The sequence below is a fragment of the Hemicordylus capensis genome, chromosome 17, assembly GCF_027244095.1.
Source record: "Hemicordylus capensis ecotype Gifberg chromosome 17, rHemCap1.1.pri, whole genome shotgun sequence".
Taxonomy (NCBI): Eukaryota; Metazoa; Chordata; class Lepidosauria; order Squamata; family Cordylidae; genus Hemicordylus; species Hemicordylus capensis.
The window spans coordinates 1,610,651-1,629,125 of record NC_069673.1 but is presented as its reverse complement, the minus strand read 5'-3'; the positions used below and the strand labels follow the sequence as shown (position 1 = coordinate 1,629,125).

At 50.7% G+C, this 18,475-nt stretch overlaps 1 protein-coding gene across 4 annotated transcripts in view; it reads left to right on the top strand.

Annotated features, from left to right (window-relative positions):
* The window catches only part of RXRA (retinoid X receptor alpha), a 186,796-nt gene that overhangs the window by 49,114 nt on the left and 119,207 nt on the right, over positions 1-18,475 (top strand). The window contains exon 1 of one of the 4 annotated variants that reach the window (XM_053282346.1): positions 7,239-7,542. The exons of 2 other annotated variants lie outside the window; for them this stretch is intronic. In XM_053282346.1, coding sequence (XP_053138321.1) covers positions 7,461-7,542 — 82 coding nt within the window. In that variant the 5' untranslated portion in view covers positions 7,239-7,460. Of the gene's footprint in view, positions 1-7,238; positions 7,543-18,475 lie in introns of those variants that run through there. One more of the 4 variants, XM_053282349.1, reaches the window with a different exon arrangement.

Here is an 18,475-nt window from a genome sequence, read left to right as displayed (position 1 = left end):
GCGAACTTAAAGCTGTCTCAAACAACCGCTGGAAATAGTGGCATTTTTAACTCCGGAGATAAATCGGGCTACAATTGGGTGCAATGGAAAATCCGAATTGCAGGTGTGGACTGCTCCCTGATAACTTGCAGGGGCTTCCAGGAAAATCTGGCCAATATGTGTACTTGTACCCTCCATTCGAGCTAAAAGCAAAAACCGTGCGGTAAAACTGCTGTTCATAAAACTTCCAGGTAAATGCAGAATTCCAGCTGAGAGCAGGGTTGATAAGGCTCGCTCTTTCTCTCCAGGAAGTTTTCCACACGGGGGCTTTTAAAACCCTTTAGCTCGCATCTCCTCTGGAATGGAGAGGGTGCGTTTCCATGTCGGGCAGATTTACCCCGAAGGCCTTGCAAGAAAAGCTGCATCTAGGAAGGATTTTCCCTTCTCGGCAAGCCTAAAGAGGTTCAGGAGGTCTTTCAGGGTTTGGCAGCCTTAAAAGGGAAATTGCTATCTTGCAGTTTGACAAATGGAATCCCATCCACTTCCATTCTAGCATCCTAGAATGTTAGAGCTGGAAGGGGTCTTGAAGGGCATCTAGTCCACCCCACGGCTTAGCAGAAGCTCAGCAGAAACAAGGTAGCCAACATGGACCCCTCTGGGTGGCAGAACAGTGAACAGTCACATACACTTATGTTCTCAGCCTTGCAGCCCTCTTATGTGTGATGTGCATATACAGCACTGATGACTTCACTGTCGTGTCTACAAAGTTAGCATTTTAAAGCAAAACAAGGTGAATTTGCAAGGGCAGATCAAGGGAGAGCTTTGAGAGCAAGCATGCATTGTCCCCCTTTGCTAAGCAGGGTCTGCCCTGGTGTTCATTTGAAGGGGAGACTACAGGTGAACACTGTAAGAGATTCCCCACCCCTCATGGGAAAGGGCCGCTCTGGAAGGAGCACCTGCCTGCTTGCAGGCAGAAGATTCCAAGTTCCCTCCCAGGCAGCATCTCCAAGATCGGGCTGAGAGAGACTCCTGCCTGCAACCTTGGAGAAGCTGCTGCCAGTCTGTGAAGACAATACTGAGCTAGATGGACCAAGGGTCTGACTCGGTAGAAGGCGGCTTCCTATGTTCCTAACTGGAGCTCCCAGCGAGGGCTTCTCAGCCAGCGAATTAAGGGAACAAGATGACCAAGTCAGTCATAAATGGGACCTGTTGGCAGTTTTAGTAAGCATCCAATGCAGACTTTTATACGAATACAGCGAATACTTCGATACCGCTTTTCAACAAAAGTTCCCAAAGCGGTTTAAATCAATATAAATGAATAAAAATGGCTCCCTGTCCCCAAAGGGCTTACAATCTTAAAAAACAACAACAATCCTATGATAGACAGACTGCAGCCACAGCCACTGGAGGGGTGCTGTGCTGGGGACGGAGAGGGCCAGTTGCTCTCCCCTGCTCAATAAAGAGAAGCACCCCTTTAAAGAGGTGCCTCTGGGCTCAGTTAGCAAGGGCGCCCTTTAGCTCTCCGAACTGCAAGGCGATGTGCTTCCTGGGGGCAGGACAAGGGCCCCCCCTTCAGCGGGAAGGGGGATTCATGGCGCATCCTTCGCTCTCCCTTTCCCCGAGTGCACGGCTGACTTTTCCTCATAAGATACATTTCCAGCCTATCCCCGCCGCGTCAGCTTGAATTCTGCTTAGACGGTGAATAAATTGATGTTGGATTTGAGCATTTGTGGTGTATGCAGCGAAGGCGGCCTAATCTTCTGTGTACTGGAGAGGATGGGAGAGGAGTGTCCCCCCCCCCTTGCTCGGGAACTGGCTGTGCTTTTGCAGCTGGGTTTTCTTGTCTGCTTATGGCTAAACAGACCCTGGGCAGGGCTTGTGGAGGTGAGCCGTTGGCTGGAGTCTGACCTTGGCGGCGGGCTGGATTTGGAACGTTCCTGACTGTTTCTGTAGGGGTGGGGCTGTAGCTTAGAGACAGAGCATCTGCTTTGCATGCAGAAGGTCCCGGGTTCAATCCCTGCCAGCCTCTCCAGGTAGGGCCACGAAAAACCTGTTTGCAACTCTGGAAAGCTGCTGCCAGTCTGTGCTGACAATGCTGAGATGGAGGGGCCAAGGGTCGGACTCAGTATAAGGTGGCTTCATAGGTACCCCCCTGTCAGTTGGAGGGGTCATCGCTCAGTGGCAGACAACCTGCTTTGCACGCAGAAGGTCCCAGCTCTAGTCCTGGGACAGGAACTCAAGGTAGGTTGAGGGACACAAAACGTTTGAAAGTACAACAGTGTTGTGCCTGGGGATGAGGGAAGTTATAGTCCAATAACGCCTGGGGAGCGAAGTTTGAGAACTGCTATCTAAGGGGGATATCTCACAGAAGGGCTCTCACGCCATTGCCCATCCAAATGCAAACCAGGGCAGACCCTGCTTAGCAAAGAGGGCACGTCCTGCTCGCAGCCACGAGACCAGCTGTCCTCCCCAACTGAGGCACCCAGAACTGGACACACCCTCCGTTGACTGCTGCTACCGTTCACGACGACAATCTGCAACGACACACAGCCCTGGTGTGGCTTCGGTCATCCCCTTGGGAGGCTCATCACCGGAACGCAAGAATCTGGAAATTCAGGGACAGAATCCGTTGCGTCTTGTTGTCTCAGACCCCAGTATGTCATTTGTGGGTTTTCCATTTGCGGTTTCATGTATCCCCGGCTGGGCCGTAGAGACCCGCCGTTTTGTACCACTGACACTCTCCTTACCTGCCGGGGTCTCTTTTGGCTAACGTAGATCTGATGGTGGCGAAACCTCTCCGTCCGGTGGGCCCCCAAGTGTGGGGCTGCCCCTGGCTGCCTTGCCCATGGGCCCTGGCCAGAGAATCCACAGCGAAGGGTTTCTCTGCCGTAAACAAGCGGCGTGGCTGAGACCCAGTTCTGTCGAGAGGAATGAAGAGACGGCCCTTCCTCAGTTATTTTTAATGCACTCGGCATCCTCTGGATCGTGCAGAGGGGCGCGGGAGAGCGAGAGAGGCCACAAGCTCTCTGTGTGTGTGTGTGTGTGCACGCACATGGGATCAGATTTGGTTCTTCTCCAACCGGTATCCTCCGACTTTGTTGCTGGGCTGGAGGCAGGATGCTGACCAGGCAGTGGTAGTGCATTTAGACCTGGCCTGCCCAACCCAGAATCCAGAAAGGGATTAATAAAGGGGTCAGCGTTGGCTCCTGTGGTGAGGAACATGGGAAGCTGTCTCCTACTGAGTCAGACCCTTGGTCCATTTAGCTCAGTGTTGACTTCACAGACCGGCAGCGCCTTCTCCCAGGGTGCAGGCAGGAAGCTCTCTCAGCCTTATCTTGGAGAAGCCGCCAGGGAGGGAACTGGGAACCTTCTGATGTTCTTCCCAGAGCAGCTCCCTCCCTGAAGGGGAATCTTTTCCAATGCTCACACATGCAGTCTCCCATTCAAATGCAAACCAGGAAAGCCCCTGTTTAGCAAAGGGGCCATTCATGCTTGCTGCCGCAAGTCCAGCTATCCGCCCATCCGCACGGTCGATGACGTGAGAAGTTGTACCTACCAGAATTCCCCCTCTGCACCACTGGACAGAAGTGGCGCCTGACTGGATCACACCACCTCATTCTCTCTCTTCCAGTTTCTGCTTGCTTAGAAGGAGGCCAGAGTGGCTAGGATCAGCTTGCCTTTCCCCCACATAAGAACACAATCCACAGAAGCCCGGCTGGATCGGGCCCAAGGAGGCCCATCTCGTCCAGCATCCTGTTTCCCCCAGTGGCCCACCAGATGCCTCTGGGGAGCCCACAGGCAAGAGGGGAGGGCCTGCCCTCTCTCTTCCTGCTGTTGCTCCCCTGCAACTGGGATTCGGAGGCATCGTGCCTCTGAGGCTGGAGGTGGCCCACAGCCACCAGACTAGTAGCCACTGATCGACCTCTCCTCCATGAATTTGTCTAAACCCCTCTTCAAGCCATCTAGGCTGTTGGCTCTCACCACATCTATACAAACGGGACCCCATCCTGGTCCTGATGATCTCTCCCATCTTCGGCTGGGCTTTGTGCCGTCCTGTGCAGAGCCTGGGATCAACTCCTGGGCACCGGGGGCCTCCTGCTCTGTCCAGACCGTTCCCTCCCCGAGCCTTTTGCCACCCGCTTCCTCCTCCCTCCTCTTAATTTCTCTCTCTCTCTTCCTCCCCCCTCCTTGAGAATGCCTGGGTTGCAAGGAAGCAGGAAGCCCCGGCCGCTGCCAGATGGCTCCGAGGCCGGCATCTGCAAGATTTTATTGGAGAGAAATTGCCGCCCCGGAGGAAAAAACAAGAGCAAGAAGCCAGCCGCGCTCCCGGCCAGATCCTCTGTGGGCCAGCTGGGCAGTCTCTGGTCCCCATGACAGGATGAGCCGTTCGGAAGCCACGGGGCGGGGTGGCCGTGCGGGTCACCCTCCCTTGTTCCCGAAGCCTGCCGGGGAATGGCGGGAGGAAGGAAGGAAGGAATTGCAGGCCGGTGAGGGCAGCCGTGGCGTTGGCATTCCTTGTGGGAAGGACGCTCTTTTAAGCTTGTCGCAAGCAACGTTTAAGGGTGAAGCGTTCCTTATGCCCACCGTCAGTGACGGGAGGAGCTGCATCGGCCAAAATTCCCCCTCCTGCACCACTGAGCAGAAGCAGAGTCAGGCTGGATCAGTCCGCCCAAGGCTGTCTAATCCAGCGTCCTGTTTCCCGTGGTGGCCAACCACCAGATGCTTTTGGGAAGCCTGCAAGAAGGCAAGAACTCTCCTTGGCTGCCGACTGCTTTCCAGGTAGACTGCCTCTGTCCCTGGAGGTTTTATTTAGCTAGCCTTCCTAACAGCCACTGGCAGATCTCCCCTCCTTGGATTGCTCCATTCGTCTTTTAAAGCCACCAGAGACAGTGGGCATCACCGCATCTTGTGGCCATTAAATCGCACCATAATGCAGGCCATCCTTCCTTTTGTCTGTTTGGAACCTCCGGCCCTTCACCTGCATTGGACAACCCGAGGGCCAGCATCACAGAAGAAGGAGAAAGCCCCCGCCCCCCGCCCAATCTAGTTTCTCCGTCTCCTGTTTGTATTTGTGGGGTGTGGAGAGTGGTGGACCAAGGGTCTGACTCAGTATAAGGCCGCATCCTATGAGAGAGAGAGGAATAAAAGACTAGTTTGTTGATGGCTAGAAGGTGAAATATAGTTTGATTGAGATTAATTCTAAGCAGTAACCAGCAAGGGCAGAGGCAAGGAGTCCTTCTCTCTCTCTCTCATTTCTCCCATGCCTGTGTCATGCGTACCTCTGAGAAACGGATCTACAACAAGCAAACTTGCTGTACAAGCGAGATCTCACACTTCAGAATTTCCCCACCACATTTTAGCTGACTCTTTCCTGAGGAAGAGAGGGGAGGATCCCTGGCTTGCCCTTGATGCATTTGCTGCCGAATTTAAGATGTGTTCCACTGTTCCCAAGAACTCTGCCACTCTCTTGGTGCAAGCCCAGACTTCTCAGAAGTTGGGTTTTTATTTGAACCTCCACCTCCCCAAAGGCTCGAGGCAGAAGACAACATTTGGGAACAAGTCCTATCGAGTAAAATCCCAAGGCTCCACTGGAGGTATCCCATTAGTTTGTATTTCTCCATATCTTGCCCCAACGAAAACATGAGGTTAGGACCCTGTCCTACGGAACAGCCCTAAACTGAAATTGACATGTATTGCGTAGGAACAATGGTTGGAGAAAAAGCAAAGTACAAAAGACAGCCTATCAAAATTGTATATTGCCTCGGAAGATCATTTGGGCCAGAATTTTAAAAGGGAATGCAAAAGGGAAAGAGAATTTTAAAAAATGTGAAAGGGAATGGAGGTGGGGAGTCGATTCTCAGAAGGTGCAAATGGAAAAATATTGTTCTGATCGACCCTTGCAGCATCTCAATGCATTAACTTTAAAGAAAATGATTACAAAGCACCATATCAATATTTATTGACTTTCTTTTAAAAATTTATACCCCTCTTCTCTCAACAAGCAACTTGAAGGAGCTTACAGAATAAATCTATTAAAACAGTAAACCATCTCAACAACAATGCGGCAAATTAATAATACAAAAATGTAAAAAAAAAAAAAACAGCACCTTTGCAATACAAACAAACACACCCTACATGCAGGAAAAATAAACCAAATTCCGCAAAATGGTATAAATCCAAGAAACGAAGATGTACAGCCGAAGAAACGTTTACCGTTGATGATGCAGTGAGTTAATTCTGTGCATTTTTGTGAAGGTTAAAAGCATTTAAGGTATGCTGTTAAGCATATGACTATTATGCTTAATAACCAGCAGATTGCCTGGGTGAACAGATGTCTTTAAAGACTTTTAAAATGTTGTCAGAGATGGGGAGGCTCTTATTTCACTAGGGAGCGTAGAATTCCATGTTGCTGCTTCTGCTTCTGCTGTTAAACTAGATATATTTATATTCTGAATGTTTCATCAAAGCCTGTTTTGTTAATGACACAGGTCACTTAGGATGGCTTAACGGTCGTGCTTGTTGTTTTTGTCAAGAAAGAGAAATTATCTTCCCTTTTTGTATTTTTGGGACTTGCATTGGAAAGGGTTCATTTCAACTTTTTAATCCTGAAATTAAAAACAACAACACAAAACCCCAACATTTTCAACTAGTAATAACCAGCAGATTGCAAAGTTTGAAGAGACCTGCCATTCGATCTCCTGCATCAAGGGTTTTCAACATTGGGTCTGCAGATATGGCTGGACTCCCATAATTCCTTAGGCCATTGTGGCTGCAAATGATGCACATTGTAGTCCAACCCCATCACGGGGGAGGAGAGCTGATCTTGTGGTAGTGAGCACAGATTGTCCCCTTGTTAAGGAAGGTCTCCCCTGTTTTGCATTTGAATGGGAGACTAGAAGTGTGAGCACTGCAAGATATTCCCCTCATCAGGGGAAGGAGCCGTTCTGGGACGAGCATCTAGGTCCCAAGTTCCCTCCCTGGCAGCATCTCCAAGACAGGGCTGAGAAAGATTCCTGCTTGCCACCTTGGAGAAGCCACTGCCAGTATGTATTGACCAGGGCCGCTCAACTTTGGTCCTCCTGAAGATGTTGGCCTACAACTCCCATAATCCCTGGCTATTGGCCATTGTGGCTGGGGATTATGGGAGTTGTAGTCCAAAAAAAGCTGTTGGGGGGGGCTAAATTGAGCAAGCCTGGTATAGGCAATCCTGGGCTATATGGACCAAGGGTCTGACTTGGTGAAAGGCACTTTCCTATTTTCCTAAGTCTGCACTTGCATTCATAGGAACATAAATAGCTGCCTCCTACCGAGTCAGACCCTTGGTCCCTCTAGCTCAGCCTTGTCTACACTGACTGGCAGCAGCTCTCCAGGGCCATGTAGCTTCTGTGCGTCCAAAGTGATTCAGGGCCTTTAAGGTTCAGCCCAGGCCTGCCTGCCTGCCTGCGTCGGCCTCATAATAGCGTTCGGCGTTGTTTAAAAACATGACAACAAACTGCGGACCAGCCTGCCGCCCGATGACATTTTTCCGTTTGAGCCTTCTGATGCGTTGTGAAAAGGCAGAGTGTGAGGAGGCAGCAGGCGGGAGCGGAAGGGGAGAGCTCCGTAAACAGGCTCTGACGGGCGAAGGGCCCTTCTCCCCCTCCTTGGCCGTGCCTGGCAGAGGCTCACAGTCGGGGGGGCCCCCGAAATCTGAACCCCCCAATTCTTGGTGCTTTCCACAAGGGAAGCTGGAGCCGTGTCCGAGCGAATGGCTCAGTGTCTCGTGTGTATCCGCCTTCTGTGTCCTCCTCTTCCATCTTTCCAGTCCATGGTGGGCCAGGAATGCCCCGCGTGGTTTCTCGTTGAACCTGCTGCAAAGAACACCGGCTCTGTCTAGGTTGGCCTTGCTTAGTGCCCACGTTTCAATTAAGAAGTCCTGGCAAGAACGGATCTGCCTACCGGCCTTTTCATTCTCATCTTGGTGGATTATGACCATCTTCACAAGTTAGCCCATTTCTGCCCATTTCGAAACCCCAATAATTAGTATATCAAATAACGGCTGAGTGTGCAAATAGCAGTTGACTATTCCACCTAATGGCGCAGCGGGGAAGTAACTTTGCCTAGCGAGCAGGAGGTTGCCGGTTCGAATCCCCGCTGGTCTGTTCCCCAGACTATGGGAAACGCCTCTATCAGGCAGCAGCGATACAGGAAGATGCTGAAAGGCCTCATCATCTCATACTGCGTCGGAGATGGCAATGGTCAACCCCTCCTGTATTCTACCAAAGACAACTACAGGGCTCGACACCGACTCGATGGCACACTTTATTCCCTAGCAGTTGAGTATCTCTCTCTCCCCCCCACAGCTTTCCTCGATGGCAAGGGGCATTGTGTTTGTGTTTGTGTGTGTGTGTTGAGATTCAGGTAAGTACAGTGGAAGCGTCCACCTTGAGAAACATTATCTCTTTTCCTTTTCTCAGCTGTCAATATTTCATGGGCATATTAAACATTTAAACCCGAATGAACCCTGCTGTGGGGAAAAGGTTGGGTGGGTGGAGAGCTGTCGTGGTTTCAGGTTCGGTTTAAGTATTTTTTTTCTTTTATAATGCAGCGATGTCAATTAGAAAATGACATGGCCATTTAAAATGCTGTTCCGCGGCCCTCTTTAATTAAAGGGAGGCACATAATACCAATCTGCTCTCATTAATGAATTTTTAACCGTCATAATGAGATGGGGATGACGCGCTCGTCCCAGCCCGGGTGGCTCCCTTGTCTCTCCTGTGCTGCCAGCAGGCTGGCCATTTGTCAGGTAGAGCTGCGTGGCTGTACCTGATGGATGGCCGGCCTGGCGACACCGGAGAGAGGAGAGCCACTGGGAAGCAGACGCAGCTGTGCCTCTTTCAAACCCCCCCCCCCCAGCTAGTGAGGATGAGCTGCTTCTGAAGTTGTGGTTGGGGTGTGTGTGTGTGTTGTGTGCTTTTCTGTTTGCTTGCTTTTAACTGAGATATTCTGCTTGTGGGTCTGATGGGCAGATTTTTGGACTCACCATTACTAGAGATCTGTAACAGCATAGGAACATAGGCAGCTGCCATACACTGAGTCAGACCCTTGGTCCACCTAGCTCAGTATTGTCTTCACAGACTGGCAGCAGCTTCTCCAAGGTTGCAGGCAGGAATCTCTCTCGGCCCTCTCTTGGAGATGCTGCCAGGGAGGGAATCTGGGACCTTTTGCGTGCAAACATGCATATGCTATTTCCAGAGCAGCCCCATCCCCCGAGGGGAATATCTTACAGTGCTCACATGAAGTCCTATCCAAATGCAAATCAGGGTAGACCCTGCTTAACAAAGGGGACAAGAAGTCAAGCTTGCTACCACAAAACCAGCTCTTGTGGCAGCTAGGAAGGGCTGCTAATTTGAGCAGGGAAGGAGTGCTCAGGGAGGGGTGTAGATTGAACCCTTTCTTCCCAGGGGGTTTCTCTGATCAAATCCACCCCGTCTTTAAAATAAGAAAGGAAATCCTATTAGATCCAGGGTGGCGGAGGGGGGCTTACTGAGAGTTAAAGATGGGCAGAGATGGTTTCTGTCATGCCAAACTAGCCTGCTGGGGCTGGACAGAGTTTTCTGAACCACCATTTTAAAGACGATATAAGTTATTGCAGGCACGTGAAGTTTCCACTATGCCTACCACCACCATGGGAAGCTGCCTTATACAGAGTCAGACCCTTGGTCCATCTAGCTCAGGATTGTCAACCCAGACTGGCAGCGGCTTCTCCAAAGTTGCAGGCTGGAGTCTCTCCCAGGGACCTTCTATTTCATTTAACATATTTATATCCCGCCCAAAACTCATGTCTCTGGGCGGTTTACAATAAAACAGCACAAATTTAACTGACTTAAAATGTAAAAACAATGTTGAATTTGGCATGCAACGCAGATGCTCTTCCACTGAGCTACGCCCCCATCCCCTAAGGGCAATATCTTGCAGTGTTCGCATGTAGTCTCCCATCCAAATGCAAATTAAGACAGGCCCTGCTTAGCAAAGGGAACAATTCATTTGTGCCGCCACAACACAGTCTCTCCTCCCCTTCTTTTCCTTCCCCTCGACAGATATCTATATCTATATCTATATCTATATCTATATCTATATCTATATCTTGTCTTTAAGTGTGTGTGTCTCTGTGTGTAACTCTTCTGAAGAAGCGTTCTGTGAAACTCAAAACTTGCCCATCATTTTGTGATGTTTAATAGGGTATTACATAAACACCCACATTTCCGAATTGTCACTCCTCCTCTCCCTTCTGTTCATAACGCTGCTTGGCATTTATTTAGTGTTTGAGGGGTGTTCTAATGGCTTAACATCCGTTATCGTCTCGTAATCTTTCACCCACCTGGGCGATGTTGGCCTGCTGGCCCTGTGCCTGGGAAGTCATGGATCCTTGGGACGCTAATGCTGCGTGCCCGAATGTGGTGACCCTGTTTAAAGGAGACACTAGGTGTGTGAAATGCATCCCTGGGGGGCGGGGGGGGGCGGGGTTGTCTTAAACACTCAGTGTCATGTTTACCAGGGAATTCAGATCCGATTTAAAGGCAAAACTCGCTCTTCCTCCAGGTCCCTACACAACAGTAACTCCCAGTTGCTGAGGAGGAGGAGGAGGAGGAGAAGCCAAACACAAGAGTTCAAGTTGATTTTTTTGTGTTAAACTGCTTTTTCTAAAGAAGCAAGCTTTGGAGTGAAAGGGAATAAGCAATAGATTGCAGATATCACTGCTGGTTTTGCTTTGGCTGCAGACTAGAATGGGAAATTAGTAAAATCTTGCCGAGTTTTGAGTAGAGCTAGAAAGACCAAATTCTGCAATGAGAAGGATACAGGAGGGGTTGACCATTTCCTCCTCCTGCGCAGCATGAGATGATGCCTGTCAGCATCTTCCTATATCGCTGCTGCCCACTATAGGTATTTCCCATAGTCTGGGAAACATACTAGCGGGGATTCGAACCGGCAACCTCTGGCTTGCTAGTCAAGTCCTTTCCCTGCTGTGCCATGATGTGTCCCCCCCCCAAAAAAAACCCCTGAATCTAACACTTATACTTTAGAACAGATAGGAAAATAGGAAGCTGCCTAGCTGAGTCAGACTGTGGTCCATCTATCTTGGTATTGTCTACACTGACTGGCAGCAGCTCACCAAGGTTTCGGGCAGGAGTCTCTCCCAGCGCTACTTGGAGCTGTTGCCAGGGAGTGAACCTGGGACCTTCTGCATGCAAAGCAGATGCTCTACCACAGAATCACGGCCCCTTCCCCCCTGGTCCCCCAGCCCCAAATTCAACTCTCTGCCTACAACGCTGCCGACAGTACCCTCTGGCTACTGAATTGTCACACGATGGACCGTGACTCTCAAACCGACAATCGCAACAGAAGCGTAATCTGAACTCGGTGCAAGGCTTTGAGTGAGCGCCGAGCGGTGGAAACCGCTAACTTGGCAACTAAGCCGGAGATAAAATTACTGGAGCTGAAGTAATTATGTTGACGTATCCTGCGGTAACCCTATCTTCTAACTAGGGCTTCGCAGCAGAACAGGCCTTTGGAAAACGTGCCCAGGGGTGCCAGACAGAGCTGCCCAGAATGTAAGCCAACCCTGGGATTCAGACGTTTGACCACCTCAAAGGGGTGGGCTTAAGGACCACCCCCCCCATGTTGAAAGGAACTTCCTCGGCTCTTTTCTGTAGTGCCAGATCTAAATACGACACGAATACGACACATATTTTTATGCCGGTTTTCAACAAAACCTCCCCAGGCGGTTTGCATAGAGAGATAAACATAAAATAAATAAAGATGACTCCCTGTCCCCAAAGGGCTCACAATCTAAAAAAGAAACATAAGGTAGACACTGGCAACAGCCACTGTAGGGATGCTGTGCTGGGGATGGGGATGGCCAGTTGCTCTCCCCCTGCTAAATAAAGAGAATTGCCACTTTTAAGAAGGTGCCTTTCTGCTTAGTTAGCAGGGGGTGGTTCTACAATGGACGTGAGTCGTCTTTTGTTCCATTCTTTTGACTGTAACTGCCTGGCAGCCCGTCTCTTGAGAAACTCATCTTCTATCACACAGCGTTCTTCGACCCTTGCAGAGAAGCTCTGTTGGATCTGGCGGCTTATGGAGTTTTTGCAAAACTGCTTAGAAGTGAGGTGAATTCCGGCAGGGCCTCTGCTCTGGTGCAGAAGTTGAGCGGCTGCATAGAACTCTGCCTTGATCTTTCCAAGTTTAGGTCGTGTATTTATTCTCCTGGCCCATTAAGGACCCACACGGGAGATATGAGCACCATTTCTCAGCTGGACTGTCAGTTTCGTTAGAAGTAATGATGCTTTCATTTTATTTATTTATTTATCATACTTGTATACTGCCCATAATGCAAGTCTCCGGGCGGTTTACAACAAAACAATGAAAACACCAAATAAAAAGGTTAAAACATGACAACAATTTACAATTTAAAACATTAAAGCGATTCAAAATCACCAAACTCTTAAAACGGTATCTAATTAAAAGCCTGGGTGAACAAATGTGTCTTGACTGCCTTTTTTGAAAGTTGCCAGAGATGGGGAGGCTCTGATTTCGGCAGGGAGCACGTTCCAAAGCCTCGGGGCAGCAACGGAGAAGGCCTGTCCTGAGTTGCTGCCAGACAAACTGGTGGAAACTGCAGATGAACCTCTCCGGATGATCTAAATGGGTGGTGTGGCTCATAGCGAAGAAGACGTTCTCTTAAATACCCAGGGCCCAAGCTGTTTAGGGCTTTATATGTTATAACCAAGACCTTGTCTTTTGCCCGGAAACTTTTTGGCAACCAGTGTAGATCTTGTAAGATAAGAATAGTCCAACTTCCTCTTGGATCCCAAAGCATCCTTTATCGAAATGTTTCCTTGCAGTCAAGAGGACTAGAAACTTCTTCCCAAAAAAACCCCCAAACTACAGTCCTCCCTCGCCAACCGTGGGTATCCCAATGGCGGGTCTGAGTATCTGAGACTGGGAAATTGTGGCAGGTCTCATCAATCGTGACCTGGGTATCCGTGGTTTGGCCAGATTTTTTGGAAATTTGGGGGTATTGGGGAATTTTGTGGGCCAGGAGGTGGTTCTTCCTTGATGCAAACAAGGAGGGAGGGTGCTATTCCCAACAGCAACCCTGCAAGGTAGGATAAATTGAGAGGGTGGCTTGCTCAAGTCCACCGTGTGAGCACAGCAGAAATTCGAACTGGTGTCTCCCATTCCCTATAGGAACATAGGAAGCAGCCATATACTGACTGAGTCAGACCCTTGGTCCACCTAGCTCAGTATTGTCTTCACAGATTGGCAGCGGCTTTTCCAAGGTTGCAGGCAGGAGTCTCTCTCAGCCCTCTCTTGGAGATGCTGCTGCCAGGGAGGGAACGTGGAACCTAGATGCTCTTCCCGGAGTGGCTCCATCCCCTAAGAGGGGAATCTCTTGCAGTGCTCACACATCAAGTCTCCCATTCATATGCAACCAGGGCAGACCCTGCTTAGCTAAGGGGAGGAATGCCTGCTTGCGACCACCAGGCCAGCCCTCCTCCCCTCCTTGGGCCCCTTCCTCGCCATCTGCATCCAGAACTGGAACCGACCGGCGGCAAGGAAGTCGGGTCACCCCAGTCCCCTCTAGCTGTGGTTTGGCCTGTCGGCTGGAGGTCGGATGTGACACGCGGACTGCAGCTTTTTCTCTGCCATTTAAGTGGCGCCCTTAACTGGCCACGGCAGGATCCTGATCCTGATGGCCGTTGCGTGGGTTCTCTGTGGCCCTGGGATTCTTGTAGCGGGGGTGCATGAGGAGAACACACACACCCTCCGGTAAGGTGGGAACCCCCAGCTAAAATCTTGGCTCAGCCTCTGGCCTCGTCCCCAGCCGGTAATTGCTTCAGCAAGGGGGCTGTATCTTGTGCCTCTAGACCATGCTCTGGGACCCATCCCTGGCCACCCCACCGGTGATTAGGAAGGAACATAGGAAGCTGCCACCTTCTGCGTCAGACCCTTCTTCTAAGAACATAAGAAGAGCCCTGCTGGATCAGGCCCAAGGAGGCCCATCTAGTCCAGCATCCTGTTTCGCACAGTGGCCCACCAGATGCCGCTGGAAGCCACAGGCAGGAGCTGAAAGGGGGCATGCCCTCCCTCCTGCTGTTACTCCCCCCTCAACGGATACTCAGAGGCACCCCGCCCCCGAGGCTGGAGGTGGCCTACAGCCCTCCGACTTCTGCCTAGCTCACCCTTCTACCTAGCTCACTACTGTCTACTCTGGCTGGCAGCATTTCTCCAGGGCTTCAGGCAATCATTTTGCCAGCGGTTGAACCTGGGACCTTCTGCCGGCCAAGCAGATGCTCTGCCACTGAGACAGGGGCTCCATCCCCCAAGGGGGATCTCTTACAGTGCTCTCATGCAGCCGCCCATCCAAAAGCAAGCCATGGCCGCCCCTTGCTTAGCAAAGGGAGTGATTCCTGCTCGCTCCCACAAGTGCAACTCTCCAACCCTGAGAGAGGAGATAATTTCCTGGGATGATTTTTGCTCACCGGCTTCTATAGTATGACCCCAAGTGGGCTGCTTCAAAACTCAAACCAGGAGATATTCGGGGCCAAGCCACGTGTGCCGATTCGGTGAAGACGTTTGCAAGAGGCAGATGGGCATCGTGCCATTCGGTGTCGGCACTGGCGAGGGAGAAAAAGGCCGATCAGGCGCTCCGTGTGTGTGCACCTTTGGCTGCATTTGCCAAGATGGACTTTCACTGCAAAATTTTGGGAGAGAGATTTGAGGGCCGGGGGAGAAATTTTGGGGCGGTTTTTCAACACCCACCACTAGCTGCTCCCTCCTTTTGAATAGAAGGTTTTCAGTAGGTGCTGTGGAGGCGGCTTGGAGAGGCCTGCTTTTTTCTCCCTGGTCCTTCACTAGTCCCAGACCGGTTTTCTTCTCTGGCAAAATGCCTCCGGAGTCCTGCTTTAGCTGGCTAACTATTGTGCTAGACCTTGTCTTCAAATAACGCTGAGCACTGGGCCCAGCGAAAGACCTTGACTGTCTGGAATGGGAGGCCGCCGAGGCCGACTTGTGTTTTCACAGGAAGGCTGTTCCTGCGCCCTGTCAGTGGAAGGAAGGTGATGATCAAGGAGCTGAGTGGTTGAAGCCACTTTCCCCCCTCTGCAGAGGGAGTCTGCAAAAGATCATCCAGTCTGGCTAATATCCCTAGCACGTGGGGGCGAATGAATCTTTGGCGGGGTCCCTGCATTGGGAAGGAAGCCGGGGTTCTCTGCAAGCTTCTCAGGGTCTTTAAAAAAAAGAATCAGTTCAGCCATGGTGGGAAGAGCTTCCTAGAAGAAGTGGCTTGGGTTGCCATCTCTCGAGGACTGGCCTGGAGTTTCCGGCAGTCTGCATCCATTCCCAGGAGACTGGAAGAGAGCTGGTCTTTGCAGGAGCAAGGGTGTCACTCTCATGGAGCGGATGGGTTCAAAGAACCTGGGCCCCTCAGTTCCAGAGGCCTGCCCCCTGCCCAGCTCCACCCCTCCCTGTTTTCTTGATTATCTCCATCACTCCGAGGGGCTGCCGGGGAGAACATGGGCCCCCTCTCCCCTAGTTCTCTCTCTCTCTCTTGCAAACATGAATGGTCCCTGTTGCTAAGCAGGGGTGTCTCTCTATGTGGTTGCCGAGAGTGGACACCAACTTGACGGCACTTAAGCAATCAATCCATGGCAAGCGCTCTTGTCGAAGCTCTGGAGATTCTCTCCAGGATGGTCTGCCTTCCACTTGGTCTTGAAGGTTTCTCCATGGTGCATTCATTGCTGTTGTGATTGAGTCCATTCACCTGGCTGCTGGCCGTCCTCTTCTTCTCTTTCCTTCCACTTTCCCCAGCATGACGGACTTCTCCCGTGAGCTGGGTCTTCACATAATATCTCCAAAGCATGATAGTTTGAGCCTGGTCATTTGTGCCTCGAGTGAAAATTCTGGATTGCTTTGTTCTATGATCGATTGGTTTGTTCTCCTGGCTGTCCATGGTCTCCTCAAAAGTCTTCTCCAGCACCAAAGTGCAAAAGCGTCAATGCTTTTTCTATCTTGCTTCTTCAAAGTCCAGCTTTCGCATCCATAGAGTGTCACGAGAAAAACCATTGTTGGAACGATTCTGATCTTTGTAGGTGTAGACACGTCATGGCATCTCAAAATCCTTTCCAAGTCCTTCATTGCAACCCTACCAAGAGCTAGTCTGTGATGTATTTCTTGACTGCTGGATCCTTGACTGTTAACGGTCGATCCTAAAAGGCAGAAGCTATCACCACTTCAGTGTCTTCATTGTCAGTTCTGAGGCTTGGACAGTCTTACACTCAGGAAATTCCTCCTCTCTTCTAGCCTAAATCTGTGTGCTTGTCCTCCCAGCCCTCGTAATGGTCTTTTTGGAAAGAGGCAAGTGGTTACCACAGCAGCCCACGTAAGTTTGGGGGCTGCTATCTGTTGTGGCTTCCTGGGACACAGACATTCAGCAAAATGTGTGAAATCTCTCCTCTGCTTGCATGTATTTCCTACACTCCAAGTCTTTCCCATGTCGGAAATGGAAAGCTGGCACATTTGAATTGGCCTCAGAGCACTGAACATTCCCTAGTGAATCAGCATTCCTAGTCTCTGGAAATTTTTGATTTTCCTGGGAAAGGCAAGGAACAGTCATTGGAAATGGGCCAGTTGCTGGAACGTAAGCCGTATACTGAGTCAGACCCTTGGTCCATCTAGCTCAGTATTGTCCACCCAGACTTGGCTTCTCCAGAGTTGCAGGCAGGAGTCTTTCTCAGTCCTATCTTGGAGATGCTGCCAGGGAGGGAACTTGGGAACTTCTACATGCAAACATGCAGATGCTCTCCCCAGGGCAGCCCCATCCCCGAAAGAGAATCTCTTCCAGTGCTCACACATGTGGTCTCCCCTTCAAATGCAAACCAGGGTGGATCCTGCTTAGCAAAGGGGACAGTTCATGCTTGCTACCACAAGACTAGCCTTTTCTCCCTTATGTTGCAGGGAGAGTTGTTGGGCAAGCCTGTGCATGAACAAAAATGTCAGGATCGGGTCTGACCCTATCATACCCAACCCCACAAATCTTGGTTCGGGTTCCTTTGAACCCTATTGGGGTCAGGATCAGACCAACCTTAAAACAATTTTTCCATGCAACCCTGTGTTTTTCTGAAGAGGGTCGGAAAAGTCTCATCCGAACTGGCTTGTGCAAGTTCAGATTCGGACTCTCTCTGCATCCCTCCGATCTGGGTAAAAATGGACCATTTCCTTTTTAACCAATCTGATATTGCACACCCCTAGTGTGAGGTGCGGGGAGAGAGAAACAGAGAGGTGCACCCCAGATGGGCAAGGAGGCTGGCAGTGTGACCTCCCCTGCTCTCTGGTAGGGGAGTTAGGAACATCGGAAGCTGCCGTATACTGAGTCAGACCATTGGTCTATCTAGCTCAGTGTTGTCTTCACAGACTGGCAGCGGCTTCTCCAAGGTTGCAGGCAGGAATCTCTCTCCCAGCCCTTTCTCGTTGGAGATGCTGCCAGGGAGGGAACTGGGAACCTTCATCTCTTCCCAGAGCGGCTCCATCCCCTGAGGGGAATATCTCACTGTGTTCACACATCAAGTCTCCCATTCATATGCAACCAGGGTGGACCCTGCTTAGCTAAAGGGACAAGTCATGCTTGCTACCACCAGACCAGCCCTCCTCTCATATTCTCACATATTCTTCCCCTCCTGTTGCCCTGCAGCCGGGAAACTGCCCCATATTCTGCCAGAAAAGGTGTAATAAACCAGATTTTAATTCCTGTGGCAGTGGAAGGCAGAACCATATTTCTGCCTGTAAGGGTGGCAGGCAGAGCAAATCCCAACCGAAAAAGCATCTCCAAATCAAGTTTGCAGCAACTACTTGCAATGTGGGAATCTGCATAACTGCTGTGCCTAACTTCTTTTCAGGCCTGCACGCATCCTTTTGCCAAAGAACTGGTGCTGAGCGCAAGGCAGCCTGGCTCTGCAAAAGGAGAGGGGTGTTTGCCTCCTCCCCGGTTCTCAGAGGGACAACTTTGAAAATCCAGCAGCTATATTCTTGGCCTTTAAGCTCCTCATGCACCTGAGCAAGCTGCTGGAGTTGCCCGTGTGAGGATCACAGGGATATTTTTGGCCTGTAAGCCTCTCAGCTTCTGCAGGCCTCCTTTGGACACAGAGGCGATAGCAACAGGTCTGTGTTACTGAGGGATGCGGGGATCTGTTGTGTACGAGTGGGGATTCTGCGACTTCTTTTGCCACCTCCCTGGAGACAGCAGCCCCTGCCCCTGCCCCTGCGGAGAGATTTTTCAAGCATCTCTGCGTCAATCAGAACTAGAAACTTGAATGAATTCCGGAAGTGCCAGGACCACTCCTTAAGCGGAGGAGTGCTGGTTTTGCAGTAGCCAGCATGAATGGCCCCCTTTGCTAAGCAGGGCCCACCCTGGTTTGCATTTGGATGAGAGACTCCACGTGTGAGCCCTGTAGGATAT